This window comes from Phalacrocorax aristotelis, chromosome 3 (assembly GCF_949628215.1).
Source record: "Phalacrocorax aristotelis chromosome 3, bGulAri2.1, whole genome shotgun sequence".
Classification (NCBI taxonomy): domain Eukaryota; kingdom Metazoa; phylum Chordata; class Aves; order Suliformes; family Phalacrocoracidae; genus Phalacrocorax; species Phalacrocorax aristotelis.
In genome coordinates this window covers 50,031,674-50,048,423 of record NC_134278.1, presented here as the reverse complement: position 1 = coordinate 50,048,423, position 16,750 = coordinate 50,031,674, and the positions used below count along the sequence as shown (strand labels likewise).

General features: G+C 39.9%; 1 protein-coding gene across 4 annotated transcripts in view; it reads left to right on the top strand.

Moving 5' to 3' along the window:
- PDSS2 (decaprenyl diphosphate synthase subunit 2) overlaps positions 1 to 16,541 on the top strand; it is a 125,341-nt gene extending 108,800 nt beyond the window's left edge. For 2 of the 4 annotated variants that reach the window (XM_075087398.1, XM_075087396.1), the window contains 2 exons: positions 3,220 to 3,255; positions 14,288 to 16,541. In XM_075087398.1, coding sequence (XP_074943499.1) covers positions 3,220 to 3,255; positions 14,288 to 14,446 — 195 coding nt within the window. In that variant the 3' untranslated portion in view covers positions 14,447 to 16,541. Of the gene's footprint in view, positions 1 to 3,219; positions 3,256 to 11,130; positions 11,262 to 12,192; positions 12,241 to 14,287 lie in introns of all 4 variants that reach the window. The other 2 variants (XR_012659610.1, XM_075087399.1) reach the window with 2 other exon arrangements.
- The last annotated feature ends 209 nt before the right edge of the window (positions 16,542 to 16,750 follow it).

Here is a 16,750-nt window from a genome sequence, read left to right as displayed (position 1 = left end):
CTGTTCCCAAGGTAGCCTCCGAGTGGAGATAGCCATGTGCGCCTTTCTGCTGCAGAGTTGAAGACCTTTTAAAAGCCTCCTTGTCTCTTCATTTAGAAAGAGAAAAACACATCACACATTCAGGTGTAGAAGGTTGCACCAACACTAAATATATGTGTTTTGAGAAGATTAGATTCTGATTTGGATGAAATTTAGAGACTGCCTTAAAAGGGACTTGGGATGTGTACAGGGGGAAGCCTTGTCATAGGACGAAGAAATTGTGTAGGTATGTGTTCGTGTGTGTATAGATGGAGATATAGAGATAAAGAGATATATAGATATATATATACACATGAATTAATGATCCATAAAGACCCGAGCCTCTCCTGTTCTCACTGACCTCACCACCAACACCCTCCACCTTTATGCATTTAAAACTAAAACGCCCAATGGACTGTTTGGTTAAGTGTCTGTTTTAAAAGGAATATGGGTTGGAGTAGATACCTGAAATGTTAAAAAAAAAAAACAAACCCAACAACAATCCACCCAACCTGAAATGGTTCTTAGGAGACAGGCAAAGAAACACTTGAATGCTCTTCGTCAGAGAAAGTGTTGTAATAGTTGCTGAATGCAGTCCCACTGAGCTTTTGGAAAGCCCTGTATTCTTAAAATTTAGCAGATAATCCAGGATTATAGGATGGAGGATTTCCTAGGGGGTCAAAAGACTTCAGAAGAGTTGGTCACTTTTAGCCACTTACAGATACCTCTCACTAGGCAAGAGCAAAAATCCTCTGGCTTCAGCAGGTGTCCAGCATCTAAGTGAGGTACAGAATATCAAAGTTCGAGTGAAGAAATTACATGGAATCCCTCAAGATCTCATAGCAGTTGAAATTTTAAAAAGGAATAAGTCAGGTACTAGAACCGTCTCATCTAGGCCAAGGTAATCCATGTGCCTTTCACCGTGTCTTTCTGAGTCTTCTTAGAAGAAGCAGGGCTGGAAGAAAAGCATTTCTCAAGTGTAGGTTTTAAGACATGTAAAAGGGACCATCTCATCTGAAAAAGAAAAGTCAGTCTTGGAAAACATCCTGAAAACCTATTCCAAAAGCATTGTCTTAAACCATCTGCTTGTGGTCTGCTTCTCTGATGCATTTTGAGTAATTTCATGGGGGATTCAGGGATCCTTCTTCCTGGGAAGGCAAGTTGATTTCATACAACCTCATTTATTAATGAAGAATGTCGTGGTATTATTGTCCCTCAATACTGGTACACGGTGATCTTTGGTGTTCAGGAGGAAGGCTGAGCTTAGCAGGCTGTTCATATCTCTAATATGCTGGTAAGCAGATGCTTTTTTTGAGGGCCCAGACCCCTGATATTCAGAGGCTGAGCTTCCCAGCTAAGCAGTAAGACCTAGAAAGTTATCCAAGTTTGACAAGAGTGCATACCTTTTGTAAATCAGGCTTAATACCTTTGAGGAAGCTAAACCAGGTGCAGAAGTCTGATGTAAAAGGAAAAAAAAAAAACCTGTGTGTCTGAGATCAGGGTCCGTAAAAGTCAAAGAGCCAAACTACTCTGAGGTAAAAAAGCAAGAAAAAAAGCAAAGGTGCAGTTGTAGTAAAGACGGCATAGGAAACAGATTAGATAAGGTTGCTGCTTGGAGAAGCACAACTGCCGTTGACTTGAATGCTTGAAAGGAACAGAGCATGAGAAAATATTCATGCCGTTTATGATGTGTATTAGATACAGGAGGAGATATGCTGAGCACAGCTCTTCTGGTAGTGCTAAGACTAAAAAGCATCTTCCTCAAACATGTTGGCAAATTCTCTGCTGCAGTGTGAATCTGCGTATAGGCAATCGTGTGTTAAAGAACATATTTCTGATGTGTTCTGATGTATGATATAACCACTAGATATATTTGAAAAAGCCATAAGATCCAACCAGTATGAATAAAAGTTGGCAAATCAAAGAGATCAGAACACACAAATAAGGAAGCAGTTATTGGCAGTGGTTTTGCTACTCCCAAATGCTATCAGTCTCTTTTCTTAATATGCATTTCAGAAAAGCTGATTCTTCAGAGGCATAAGGAGAGTAGTAAAGAGGTTTTGAGGATCATTCACCTTTCTCCTTCAGATAAATCAGTTTTATTATCTACTGCCTTCCTGTTCTGCTTGCTTAGTCTCGTCGGTTCTTTTCTCTGTTTTCTTCCCTTACAAAAATTAATTAATTTTCCAAATCTGTGCCATTTCAACAACATCTCTTCAAAGCTCTGCTTGCCACACAGTCTTCCTCTTTGGTGCAGGCCTCAGCTCTTCTTATGCCAGTTGGCCTGCTCCTCTTGGCGGCTCTCTGAAGTCCCCACAGAGGACATGGAGAGGTAGTGGTCCTAATCTACACCTTTTCAGGAGACACATTCCAGAAGAACTGTGGTGTTCCCTTGTGGAGGCTAGAGGGGAAGAAATGGGTGGTTTTTTTCTCTCAGTGTGCCTAAAAAGAAAAGAGCTAGAGTCGCATGAGGTGATAATGATATAGCTGGATCTGACCGAAGGGAAGGGCTTCAGGCTCTGGGTCTGGCAGAGCACTGCCGCTGGGTGAGGAAGAGATAAACATCTCTTCTACATCACCCTGTGACAAATTTGAGGAATTTGGACTACATACTTTTCTGCATCTGGGCAAGAAGAAATGTAAAATTTATTCATACTTCTTTCTGAATGTGTTCAGAGTTATAGGTTGTATAAGCTGCTTAAGTAAAGGGTGATGTTGATACTTGAATACATTCTAAATCAAAAGCACCTCTAACCTAGGTCTAATAGCATTGACATGGTCCTGACATCCCCTTTTGAGAGCTCTAGAACTATTACCTGTGTGCAAATCACTATAGATATGCAGGGAGTTCTCTTTTAAGAAAATAAATCCTGTTATAGCTGATATGAAGTAAGCTTATTTTGCAGTCTCATGGGAGAGATTAATTAAAGCAAACAGCATTTTGGATTCAACAAATGTTTAACTATAAGGCATAATAAAAAAAACTAAAAATTACATTGAGTATCTGCAGCTCTCATCTGAAACAGAACCATGTTGTATAAGCTGGTAACACATTTCGTTGTATTTTAGGTTTTTCTGTATCAGATTCCTAAAGAAAGTTGGTTATGTTACAGTAGTAGCTCTTTTAATCACATTCTTTATTCTTGCAACTCATGTTTATAGTATGTAATGTCTTATATAAAGTCTCTTTTTCTCTTTAAGGCACAAGGAAAAGGAAATATAATGGACTACCAGAAGGTTGGTAAATTACATTTAAATCCCCTAATTATTTTTAGTGGGTTTTGTAATATTTTCAAGGATATTCTTGACAGTTGAGGGAAACCTCCTTGTTAAAGTCAAGTTATAATTTGTGCATGTGTATGTGGAAAAAGTGAGCACAGTTTGTGCCATTTCTTGATTTTAAAAAGCCAGTAATAGTCAGCTGTACTGTAAGTATCTCAAATATAGCTATTAAATAATGGCAAAAGTGATTATTAATCCCATTTACTTCCCCAAACTTGGGTTTTGAAACCAGGCTTCTGATGGCTTTTGCTGTCTTCTTTTTCTGCAGTCATTTGGAGGTTAGTTCCCACCAGTGGTCTCTATACATTGACAGAATATGCTGTTACTTCTTTTTCAATCTTACCTTAACCATGACATCTATTAAAAAATATACACACGCATTTTATAATCATTTGTGTTTCTTCCAGTCCCCATTACAACTTTTAGCTAAGTCACCACTGTATTTTCTGCTGGGACTGCTCTATCGTAAGGTTAGACCTGAACTAACTAGCTTATCTGCTGAAAGTAGCTGGGACACTGTAAAGCTCTTAGAGAGCGGCAGGAGAAGGTTCCCCTGGTTAAATACTGGAGCACAGCATGCTTGTGGTGGAGACAGAAGATGACGTTGTGTCTCCAGCTCTCTTACTGAGCACAAGCCTGACTTGTTCTGAGTCTTAAGTATATCATGAGGGTCCAGTTATCTCCAGCATCAATGGGAAATAATATATAAACTATTGAGCCACATGCCTGATTGTGAATTGCTTCTTGAACTGGGGCCTGAAGAGTGTTACAGCCATGACTAATTGCTGCTGGTGTGGAAGGCTAACACACAGGTACAGGTCAGACTTTTATTATAATTATTCTGTATTAAAATTTGTAATTTGCATTATTAAAAGAGCTCTCTGTCCTTCCTTCCTCTTAGAACATAAAAGGGATCTCAACATTAGCTTGCTATTTAAAATCATTGTGCTTCTAGGCAAAAAACTGATTCAACTGTGACTTTCTAAATCACCACTGAAAGCATTAAATTTCTTCTTCAAATATGTCTGAGTAGGTGAGACATTTCTGTGAATGTTTAAGCTAGGCTACTTGCTTTTATAAGTCCAGAATGGGTTTTCTCCTTTTAATTGCTGCAATTGTGATCTGCCCAATGTAATTTCCATTGCTTAAAAAAAAAAAAAGGGGGGGGGGGGGCGCGCTGCGCAAAGCATCTGAAAGTGCTTTATTGAATTAAATATTTGTCAGTGTAGTCTGTATTTTTACTGAACTTATTTCATATTTTGGATCCTTCCCATGAAATTTAAAAACTTACAGTGTGCTTAGGCAACTTGGACGCTTGAAAAAAAGGAAAAGAGGGGCAAAAAGCCCTTCCAATTTTATATTTTGAGCAACTGACTTCAGCCAGAAAGCATGTGACTCTACTAGCTCTGGGTAGTCATCTCTTGCACAAACACAGCTATTACGAGTTTAGTAATGATAGTAAAAAATTCTCCATGGTTTTTGCAAGCTCCAACAACAATCAGCTCTGGTTTTTCTACAAGTCAGTTTCAAAACTATGATGTCATGTCCTTCTTTTCTATGTTTCTTCATTTAAAATAAGTGGTCGTTAGTGACATCCATGCTAAATGAACCCAGCAACCTGTAGCGCACCCCAGCATAGTAGCTTGGCCAGTACATGCACACAACCAATTAGAAGGTATGTGCAGTACAAATTAGGATTTCTTTTTTGCCCTTTGCTGTGTTGTCTTTATTTCTGCATCACTAGAGTTGGTGTTTTGCACATCGCTAGCTCTTTTCTTCTCAGCATCAAGGGTCCCCTCTCATCTTCCTGTTCAGTTGCTAGAATTCTTTAATGTTCCTAATCAAACTGGGGGGCTTGTTTCTCACTAAGCCTCCAAAATATCTCCTCTTTAATTTTGTAAAAGTGAAGGCCACCAAAACTAGCTGTAGAACTTCTGAAAATTTGTATTATTTTTGTTCTCTTAACTTTTACTATGAACTTCAGTGTGCCACCGTGTTGAGAGAAAAATGTTCCTTTAGTCGGATTCCTAAATATATGCATACAAAAATTGTTAGCTGTTTAGCCTGCCTAAGAATACTTTACCTTACCCGCTATGGCTTTCAATTAAAATAATGAATGAAGGTAATTTTGAGAAATTGAGATTCGCCCATTTAACATGCCTCCTTAAAAGGCAAAGATCTTATTTCATGTCAATTTTGAGACTGCTCAAGAATTTCAATTATTCTTTTGAGGTATGTTATATTGAAATGGTATCCCTGATTTTTTTCACTGGCAAAAAGATATCTAGATGGTACTAGTAAATTTAGTGATGGCTCTGACATAAATATAGATGTGAAGTACTTTCTGTTAATAGAATTAGGTCTGAGACTGTCATGTCAATAAGGTCACTATGTTGTGCAAAATTTTTAGTATCTTTTTTTTCTCCCAACTTTTCTCAATTTTCCTATCAGGAGGACTTGGATATCACAAAAGGCTTATTTTAAGGTCTGTGTTTCCGAATATATTTTCTCACATTAGTATCTGAATATTTCACTCTTTTTCCTACATCATCACACCACATCCAGACAAATTATTGATCCATCGTTGTGGTGTTTGAAAGTCGCTTCCAGAGATGAAAAAGTACTTTCTGCTCTGTTTGAGTGGTATTTCTCAGATAACAAAAGAGAAAGTACCAAAATATGGCAGGGACAAAATTCATGTATGTCATTGCAAGAGACAGCAACTTTCCTGTCACCCTCATTTATATGGGATTTTGGCAAAAACCTCAGACTTTTTAAAATCAAAAAGCTTTTATCCATTTTACATCTGCTTTGCATGCATGATAAGCTGTGTAATTCTAAAACAACAAATTGAGATTCTCAATTTAATTGTTACTATTTTATAATACTGATTAAAAACTCTCCACTGAAGTCAGGGCCTTAACGGTGCTTGGCATTACACAGACTTGTTAAATGAGCATAACAAAGGCACAACTAGTAGCAGAAATGAGTAAGCTAGGAATAATTCTTGTTTTCTGGCCAAAGCTCTAGAAAAGTTATAAGGCTGAATAAAGAAATAAATCCTGTATTTTGCAGCCGATGAGTGCGCTACTGCAAGTATTTGTTGTTTTCCTAAATGGAATAGTCAGAAAAGATAATTTAAGTCAAGTGAAAGAGGACATAGCAAAACTTTTTTTTTTTACTGGAGCCCTGTCCACGTGCTCTGCTGTCTGTTATAGAGGCCTTACATCCAAACTGGCATGGGAAATATGCTACATCCGCATAGTATGCTGTGGCATACTTTGTTGGTTTGTATGTGAAACACTGCATGACGTGAATGCAGGGAGCCGGTTTTGTGCAGTACTGGAAGTAGCATGAGTCAAGATCCAGCCATTCATACACTGCACGGCACTAATGTCTCAACTTCCCGTGTGGCAGGAAAGAGAGAAGAAAAATGGGAAAGGTCACATTCGGAAACGAGGAGATTTCTCGGTGGTAGCCTACTGTCATGCAGCTAACAAATAACGCTAACGCAGTGCCATCCAGTTGCATTAGCAAGAGTCGCACGGCTCCCCTTCCTCAGCTTGCCATTGACTACCACAGTTAGTGATTCATCCCGCTGCAGTGCTGTCTGCAGAGCAGTTTCCAGTCCCATGGTGTAAATGACAGTGGCTCCATGGCCTGTTTGTTTAAATGCCAGAGACCCATCATGAGATGCGTCACGGGACTGTAGGCCATAGACTATTCACTCTCTTGCTCCTGAAATGCAACAAAGAGTTAAAAACAGAGGGTGTTTTTTTGTAGATGCTTAGGACCTGTGGCGGTTTTCCACGAAAATTTGTCTTGTTTGTCTTGGAGCAGCCACTGCCATTAGTTCCTTTTGTTACGTATATTAAAAAAACAGAATGGTCAGTGATTTAATGAATACAGGTTTTTTAGATGTGTTTAGAAATATTACAAAAGCAGCCAAAACCATTCAGAAGAAGCAATTTTCTCCTTTGTTTGAATTAACCATATATGAATTATCAAGGTGTACATCCAGTACCAAAAATCAGTTGCATCTTTGTTTTTAATCACTGGGTATTTTCCATGGCTTGTTTTGGGGTGAGAATCCAGCACAACTTTTGTTTCATTAAAGCAAACAACTATCCCATCTTTTAACATAAATACCAAGTTAATTGCTTGTGTATGCTAAGATGACAATTCACAATCACTGTTAGCATTAATGTGATTTAAGAAAGTCAGGCTTTTTGGTAAAAAGGCACCGCCTCACTACCATTGTTTAGATTTAAAAGCTAGTTGGCCTGGTTAAGTTCATTGTGAAAGACTTGGAAAGCCATAAGGAGGAGGAGCTGGTGTCTCTTCTACAATATTAAAGGGTCTGTACAATCAATCAGTGTCTCAGGATGACTTGTAATTTTTTGACAAAGTGTACTACAAGAACCACGTAACAGCTGGAGTAGCAACGTTCCCAGTAAGCAGGCCATCTTTCCTCTGCTGCTGGGGGTGACTCTCCAGATTTGGTCTCTCCCTAGACAGGGTGTTTTTGAGTTTGAAGAAAGAAGAGAATTTTTCTCTTTGTCAGATGAGTAGTACTACTAATGGAAGTTTCTACAGGGTGTTTATGCCCTTTAAAGATGCCTTTCTTTACCTTTTATATAGAAAAAGTTTCTAAGAAAATACTGGTTAAATACACTTACTGCTACAATTTCAAGTGGCATATCGTTCTGCCTGTGTAGCCAACAAAGATCTTTAAATAATAAATATATCTTATGACATTATCAAGTGATGCATTTAAATGATCGTCCAGCCAATTTTGAGAAGGAAGAGCATAACCCTGTGTTCAGCCACAAAGACTGTGAGAGCGGATGCTGAGACATTCCAACGTACTTAATAAACAAAGGAAAAATTTGACAAAGTTGATCTACTAGCTGTGAAAAATGTTGGTGCCTTTTCAAGGTAACATTTCAGCAGTCTAAAACATCGGTGCTATTGAGCAAGGTGTTTCCACAAAAGAAAAAAACAATTTAGAAAAGCTAGTGCAGAATACTGCAAACGCTTAGAGCATTATTCAGTCACTCGGCCACAGATCAATTTAAATTTTGTGTTTTGGGGTTTCTTTTTGTTTCAGTAAGTACTGTGCACTTCAGAAATGTAGAATGTTTTAGCTCACTTCAAGATCAGAGAGAATGCACAATGTTTGAAGATTTCAGTATATAAGAAACTTAGCTGTTTAAGATCATTTTTCTGAAACAAAAAAAAAATTCTGAAGTTACTTGTTGATGTCTTATCCCATAAATAATTAATCCTAAATTGGACCATTGAAAAAAAAAAAAAAAAACCAACCAAAATTAAGAATTTCAGTGCTCTCATTCTCCCTTTGCAGATAAAGTCTACTACAGCCAAAATATTTACCACGTATTCAGGGAGTCTTCCCCCACCCTGAATTTGTTGTTCCTTACAGGTAGAGCTATCTGAAAGGGATCTTCTTTCCGTTGGCTAGGATATTAGGCAGAAATAACTCAGCAGAGAAGATTTGAAGTTAGTTGTCTTTGTACTTGAACACCTGCTTAGATTTTGTCTCCTTTAATTCTTCAGTCTCCAAAATCCAGCAGTCCCTAGCTAGACTCTTTGATCTCTCGCTGCCCTCAGACAAGCCGTTCTGTGCAACAGTAATCCAGAACAGTTGGTCTGAAAGGCAAATACTTGACTGCTGTGGTACAGATGAGAAATTTTCTCTTTGCCTTTTCTAAAACAAAGACTGGGAAACATAGCACTTCAAAATCTACTTTATTCACAGAATCATACAGTAATTTAAGCTGGAAGGGACCTCTGGGGCATGTCTGGTCCAACCTCTCACTCAAACCAGAGCCATATGGGTTTGCTCCGTTGAGTTTTGAGTATCTGCAAGGACAGAGATATCCCAGCTGACCTGAGCAACCTGTTCCAATGCTCCCAGTGGAAGAGAATTTCCTTGTGTCTAATCAGCGCTTCCCATGCTGTAACCTGTGCCCGTTGCCTCTCATCCCTTCCACAGACACTGCTGAGAAGAGTCCAGTTCTGACTCCTCTGCACTTGCCCATGAGGTGACTGGGGCAGCAATAACAGCCTTCTCTTCTTAAGGCTGAACTAAGCAATTCCCAGCATTTCCTTGTAGACCACATACTGCTCCAGCACCTGATCATCTGGGCAGCCTCCCACTGCACTTGCTGCAGTACGGCTATGTCTTTCACTTAGTGGGAAGCCCAAAATTGGGCACAGCACTCCAGGTATAGTCCCACAAGCCCCAAATAGGGGGCAGTAATTGCTTGCTGAATACACTTGTTAACACAGCCCGAGAAGTGGCTGATGATCTTTGATGCAAGGACACCCTGCTTCAAGGAAAAAAAAACGTGTGTAGATAGCTATGAAAGAAAAAGAGTATAGTTGAAACATCAGAAAAACGGGATGTGGACCTCTTGGCCTGTTGGTCCTTGATTTGAATCTAGTTGAATGTCAAATCTGGTTAGAGACAGCTTCTGTTGGATGACCACTTAGTACTAGTTTTAGTACCAAAACCAGTTGGTTTTGAGATTCACCACCACCATCACCATTTCATTACTCTTTGTATACTTGCAACAAACCAGTACAATCTAAAAGCTGCATAGACCCTAACAAGTTTGTTAATCCACATGTAGAATATTCCTTATGAATGTGCCTAAATGCTTAATTAAAAAAAAAACCAAACATTAATGCTACAAAGTAGGAGCAGGAATGTAAATTCACTACAATTTTATATATGGTCTGACATAGACAACACAGGTTTTCTTTTTATTATTCACTTATGCTCTACTGCAGAAAATAATTTCTTTGTTTTAACATCTTACTACCTCATAAGCAGAGAGGTGAGACATACAAGCATACTCTTTTGTTTTTATGGTAGACTTAGAAGGGCAAGTCAGTGAACAGAGAATGAAAGTTGTCATCCGTAAGCATCCTTCTGTTCCCAGATGTAGGGCCAGAACCATGAATGGGCTATGCATCTGGGTACATGGCTATTGCTCCAAAACTACCTCTATTTTGTCCAGTAGCTTTTAACGTGACAGATGGAAGCAGTCCTGAAACCAAGGTTTGAACCCAGATCCCCCTTTTCATAGAAAGTGGCTGTCATTCTGGGTTTTGGTTCTGTTCTTGACCCAGAAAACCTCAGAGGGTTGAGTGGAAAATGCCCCAACTCCAACTATTTGATGCTTATGGATGCCTCCTGAAGGATAGGAAATGGAAGCTTGAAAACAAGGTGCTGATATAAAACTCTCCTTTCCAGTGGGCAATCTCTTTTCCAAGGGGCAATCTTCAAGGAACAGTCAACAGCTTGTCACCATTTATTTGCAGGACATGCCTAGAGCGTATGGGTGCAGAGGGAGATAGTGGAGAGCAGCCCTGAAGTTGGAAGGGTACAGAAAGCATCCCCTTCTCCTCCCCTTGGTGGAGATGACTTGAAGAGAAGGAAATGGTGAGAGTGGAAGGAGGAAGCTGGAGAAATAAAGCCCAGTTTCTCACTTGGCTCTTTGTTCTCCTGTGTGTATTCAGAACATTCACAAGGAGAAACCCTCAGCACTTCATTCCATATCTATTTTCTTTTCCTCTTTCTGTAACTCTTGATCAGAGCCATCCCTCCTTCCAGCCAAAGACTAGGGAATGAGAAGAAATGAAAATAAATTCATTGCAGGTCAAATGGATGAGTCTGGGCTTAGCGCAGACAGAGCAGGCTGAATGGAGCAAGGCTCTTGATGTGCTCTGTCCTCAGTGCTCAGCCAGGCATCTTTTTCCCCAGATGGTGAAGATAATGATGTTGCTGTTGCTTTTTCTTAGATTCATAGAACAACCTTCAGACCTAAACCTCTGGGGTTCTGAGCTTCATGTCTACTAGGCAAAACTGTCAAGCCTGGTCAATATCTGAATACATTGAGGAAAACAGAAGGTGCTGAAGGAAGACAGCACTGGTATGTTGGGGGGGGCGGCACTTCTCATCTGAGTCTTAACTTGGTTGTGCTATTGCAAGACTATTCTTTAAGCTGAATTTAAATAACCAAAACCCAGCCAATGATTTTTTCAGATTCTTGGCACCTTTAGAACGAAGTAGGGCTTTAATGCCAACGGTCTGAACAAAAGCTTAGAAGTTAAAATGCAGTATTCCAGCGTATCTAGCAGTTCAACTGGAGAAAAGTGTGTCAAAGCAATCTGTATTTTGACTTGCATTCAGTTTTGATCGTTGAAAGCTACTCTAAAGAAGGTTGTGTTTTAATGATGGATGAAATTGTTCCTACAAGTGAAAATACATTTGATGCACAGAATGATGCCATGTAAGTAAAGACTAAAAGAGCAGATTCCTTTATTGAGAGGAAATTAATGAGGGAGCTTAATTAAAGTTTATAAAGTGACAAATAAAAGCAGTTCGTTTTGCTTTTCTGTTTATTTGCCTCAAAAATTAGCTGCTCCTATCCAAATGAAATTAAAAAATCATATATCTAAACTGGATACATTGATTTTTTTTTCCTATGTACTTAGTTTGTGAAGTTCATTACATAGAGTCATTGAAGCTTAAAAATTGATAGAGAATGTGAAACTGTAATACAACCAACATTACAGCTAAAGTCTTAAATTAGGGGGGTTTTGCATACAGCAGCGCTACTGAAGCCTGGTTTCCTATGGAGTTATATCCTGTATTTCTTTAATAACTACCCCGCTACAAAAAGCCCTATTTGTACTTCCTTTTTTCTTCCCCCTCCCCAAGCTGAGGTAGAGGTAGCATGCAGCTTGCATAATCCAGACTGATTTGCCTCAGTATATGCTTATTTGAGTTGACCAGCTGATTCTGCAAATGGAATATAAAGCAGGCAAGTTTTTAAGGACTATAAACTGTTCATTACGTAGGATGATCTCCAACTGAAAAGCTGAGGAAGGAGTTTGCCATATGAGCAGGTATTTTTCATTTTCAGTTTCCTTGAACTTTGCTTGGAAACATTCAATAGTGGATTAATCTGATTTTTTGTATAGTGATTCCTCTGCGTATAGTTTGACACAAGCTTTGCAATTGTTTTGGCTTCAAGGCACTACGTGTGTCTAAAGGCTTATACAAGACAAGCATTTAAATCGATTGTGTCTTTGCATTCAAATTCTCCCCCTTTTCCAGATTTTGGTGTTATGAGTAAGTCATAGTGCATATATGTGATCATATATGCTTAAGCTGAGCTCCTCTGATCTTTGACCAGTTTGGAGACTTTTTAGGAGCTATTTTATTTCCTGTTTACATCTCAGTGTATACTTACATGAGTATACAAGGTATGCTAAACCTTTTTTATGAGCTTTAGCAAATCAGCAGAGTTTGCTTCAAGATGTGTGGGTTCTACCATCTCGCAAAGTTGTGCTTCAAGGAAGGGGGAAGAAACACATTTTCACGCTGCTAGCGTACCTCATCTCACCTGTCTCCACCTTTGCTGTAGAGTGGTGGTTTTATGGCTGATTCCCATTCGATAGAAGATGTGTTGAATTGGCTATGCAAGGCATTTATGCCTCAGGGCAAGTTCCTTTTCCAGCGCACAGGGCAGGAAGGTTCGAACTGAAGAGGAGAATAAAATTTTTATGAACTGAGACTTGAACACTCAAGCACTGTAATATGCTTTTAGCTAATTTCATCTTTAAATACAGATAATGAATCCACTTCAGTTTGTATTCAGATAAGAAATGTCATTCATTTTGTATGAATGCAAGTATCTGTATAAAATGGGTGACTTCTGCAATTTGGTCATAGCTTAGGTTTTTTAACCTGATCTAAACTAGCTAGATGAGGTTATACTGATGTATTTGTAAATGAATTGGGGGATTGGGCTGTGTATTGGAGGAAAACATTATTTATAAAACCCTGTATAATTAGTTACTCTTAAGTATCTGTGTTCAAGAAAAGCCCTTTTTTTAAACACCAATACAGTTATGTAACCCACCTATGAAAGCCAGGTGGGACACATTAAAGATCATTAACTGCTGTTGTGTTTCTGGAATAATCAAATCCCAAAGATCCACCTGGCCTTGGTTCCCAGGGTCTGGCGTGAGGCAACAGGCTGGAGTTCGTCTGAGGACACCTGTATTTTAGGGTGGAAAACCTTAACAGTATTTCATGACAGTCTCATGATGCTGTTCAGGAAAAAATAATAATTAAAAGCCTTAATAAATGTGCTTACTGTTTAGAGCTGCAGCTAAATTGAGGTACTGGGAAGAAAGAACATGTTTTGTTTGACATATTTGTTCGTATTATTTCATAGCAATTTAACCTGTCATTTCCCCAAGTTTTTTTTAGGTGCCAAATCTTGCCAGCAGTTTGCCACGAAATGTCTGTTACTCCATAAAAATATTTTTTCTCATATGGTGTATCTCTGAACCATTGTCAAATTCTCTAGCCTTACTGAGTTTGAGTTTGCATGGATATAGCTCAGTACGATAAAGTTTAACACATCCCATTTTACTGACAAAATCTGCTTTCGTCCACTGTAACAAATGTAATCATATGGCATATAAATAGAAACCTGTATTACAAAAGACGAGAGTTCAACGTGTGTCATCCTGTGCCTGTTTCAAAGAAGGGTGATGGAGTGGATGTTCATAAAATCCAGATTTTGACTGTAGAAAATGAGAGTGTGAGTGAGCAGCTGGTCTGCCAGTTCCGCACAAAAGCTCTCAGGTAGTGGCTTAGGTATGAAATGACCAGATATTTACTTTTTTTTTAATTAAGTGTGCCCTTTGGAGAGCCAGCATCTTTCAGGTGATCAAATAATGGGTGAGGTAGCTTAATTTACCCGCAGTTTTGCTTTAGTGGGGAGTCAAAACAGAGCAGCTGAGAGTATTTAAGGGTTTTGACGGCTTTGGTTCATGCCTTTACCTCGGGAAGGGGTGGTGGGAGCCCTGTGTTCTCAGAGAAAATTGTGCACTCCAGCACTGCTGAAACCCACCCTGTTGTGCCTGTGTTTTCTGACAGCTGCAGGAAGCGATCAAGGCTGGCAAAGGTGTGACTTCTGCCATCGACCTCTGCCGCTGCCACGGAAACAGAGCACTGGCATCCCTGGAGCGCTTCCCTCCCTCCGAGGCCAGGGCCGCCTTGGCCAACATCGTCTATGCCGTGACCAGGTTTCCCTGACCCGCCGCCCCGGGAAGAGCTGCTCTCCCGCTGCGGGTGGGAGCAACCCAGCGGGGATGCCGATGACACCCTGCATGGCTAGTCACCTCCTTGCCCCCCTGTCCCATCCCATCCCCACGGAGGGATGCACGCCAGCCGCTGCCGCCACCAGCAAAATTCGGGAGGGGGAAGAGAAAAAGGTCACAGCCATCTTTTGCTTGGCGTGCCAGAAGTGCACTTGAGGCTGCACTGGTAGAAATAATTAATGAGTCCTGTTTCCGTGACCTCAGCAAATGGACAGGAAATAAGTCGGTATTGATTGGGCACCGGCGGGGACGGCGCCAGGGTGGAGGCCGGTGGTTTTCCTGCCTGAGGGAGGGATGGAGGGAGGGATGGAGCGGTGCGAAGATCCAGGTGTCACAAGAAACCTGCTCAAACCTGCCCAGAGAAAGTGAGCTGCCGAAACCAGGAATTAACATACCCACTTATCAAGGGGAAGGGTAGTTTGAGGGATTGATTAATGGGGGGAAATCCTCTCTCTGTCTGCATGCAGTCATGTCTCCTCACACTTTTTTTTATGTGTTCAAATGTAAAATTACCCTGTGCCTAATGATTTCTGTATTTGAGAAACTTGCTGAGAAAATGTGTCAAGCATGGTAAGTAGGAGCTTTAAAATATTTAATCAAATATTAATTTGGCTCTGTTAAGGGAAGTGACTGCCTGGGTTTTATACTCTGTGTATAAAATATGTTGCTCTGGGTCGAAGAATGAGGTTTTTCCAACCCTCCTGAGGGAGGGAATATCCCTCCCTCAGATCAAGAAGTTTGTTTCAACACAGCCTTCCACAAAAGAATTTCCTAGGTTTGTGACACTTCTGTTCATTTAAGCCAAAGAAATGTTAGACATTGGCCTTTGGCAGAAAGGAAGAAGGAATGCTCTTCTGTGAGTACAGTCTTTTCACCACGCTGAATAAAATGCAGAAAATACCAGAGAAGTTTTGAACCTCAGTGTGTTGAATTTTAAAGTCCAATTACAGACAGCATATAAGGTGTATCAGAAGCAGGCAATTCGAGACCGTCTCTGTTTTGTTCATAGGAGAAGATTTTGTGGTTTGCACGCACGCAATCTGAGAACGCCGTTGACAAGAAGGCTGAGTTTACATAAATGATCTAGATTGAGACTCAGCTACCGTTCTTCCTTCTGTGGTGTAATTACAGCCCAATCTGGAGACAGCTAGCACAGCAAACAGATTTCATTACATTGCTCACTCAAACACTAAGTGGAGTTATTTCTGTTAAATTCTCTCTTCCCTCCTTCTCCCCCTGCACTCCTTTCCCTTGTCACACAGCTTGTTTGTCATAGACCAGCGTATTGCATTCCACCAAATGCAAAATATAAATAAAAACTCTATCCTCTAAAAATATACTGAAAATACATCCTGCATAATGTACATAATATTCCATGTAATATATGCCTGTATTATACCATAATATTATATGTATAATAAGCACCCTTGAGACGCACTCTTTGTATGGGAGCAGCATCCAGAACTCAGGACTCGCTTTGTTCTGGAGAACAGCTTCAACATCACACCACTTCTTGCTTGCGCTTCCTTCCTTGTGCCTGCCCTGGCATTTTCTCTTTTCCCAAGACTCTGGCGCTTCTGCCCGAGCCGGCGCTGTTGCTGCAGCAGGAAGGCTGAAGACAGAAGAGGAGCACTGAGAAGCATGGCTCAGGCAGTGGCCATCACAGGCGTCTGCCTTAACTAACCACCGTACTTTTTCACCTGTGAAGTTCCCTGAAGTTCTGCTAATGTGAAACATGTGCTTGAAAGAAATACCTCAATTCAACTAGAGTCATATTTCAGCTTTTTTTGGCTCTGGTTAGGAACCATACGTCATCTTCTCTTTGTCTTACATCTACGCTAAGGGGTTCATAATGATTTAGGGCTGCAAGAAGCTTGGGTCTGCTGGTGATATTCTGAGCCATCTCACCTCTGTCACCTCAGCTGTGTGAAAGAAATATCAAACGTATTACAAAATTGTGTAAGCCTGTCTTCATGAAAGTACAATTTTTTTGTTTGTACTTTTTGCTAATAAAGGAAAATCAGCAAAAATTAATGACTTTTTTGTATTTTATCATCAGAAAGTTCTGATTGCTCTCTTAAACTATTCTTTAACCTTAGTTTAAAAAAAAAAAATGTCCCTTACCAATATTATCAAGTAATCTTAATTATAAGACAGTTGCCTGTAATTATTGAGAAATTTTTGTTGTATTGTTTCCTCCAGGTAAACCACAAGCAGAGCGTTATGCTCCTCTGTCGAA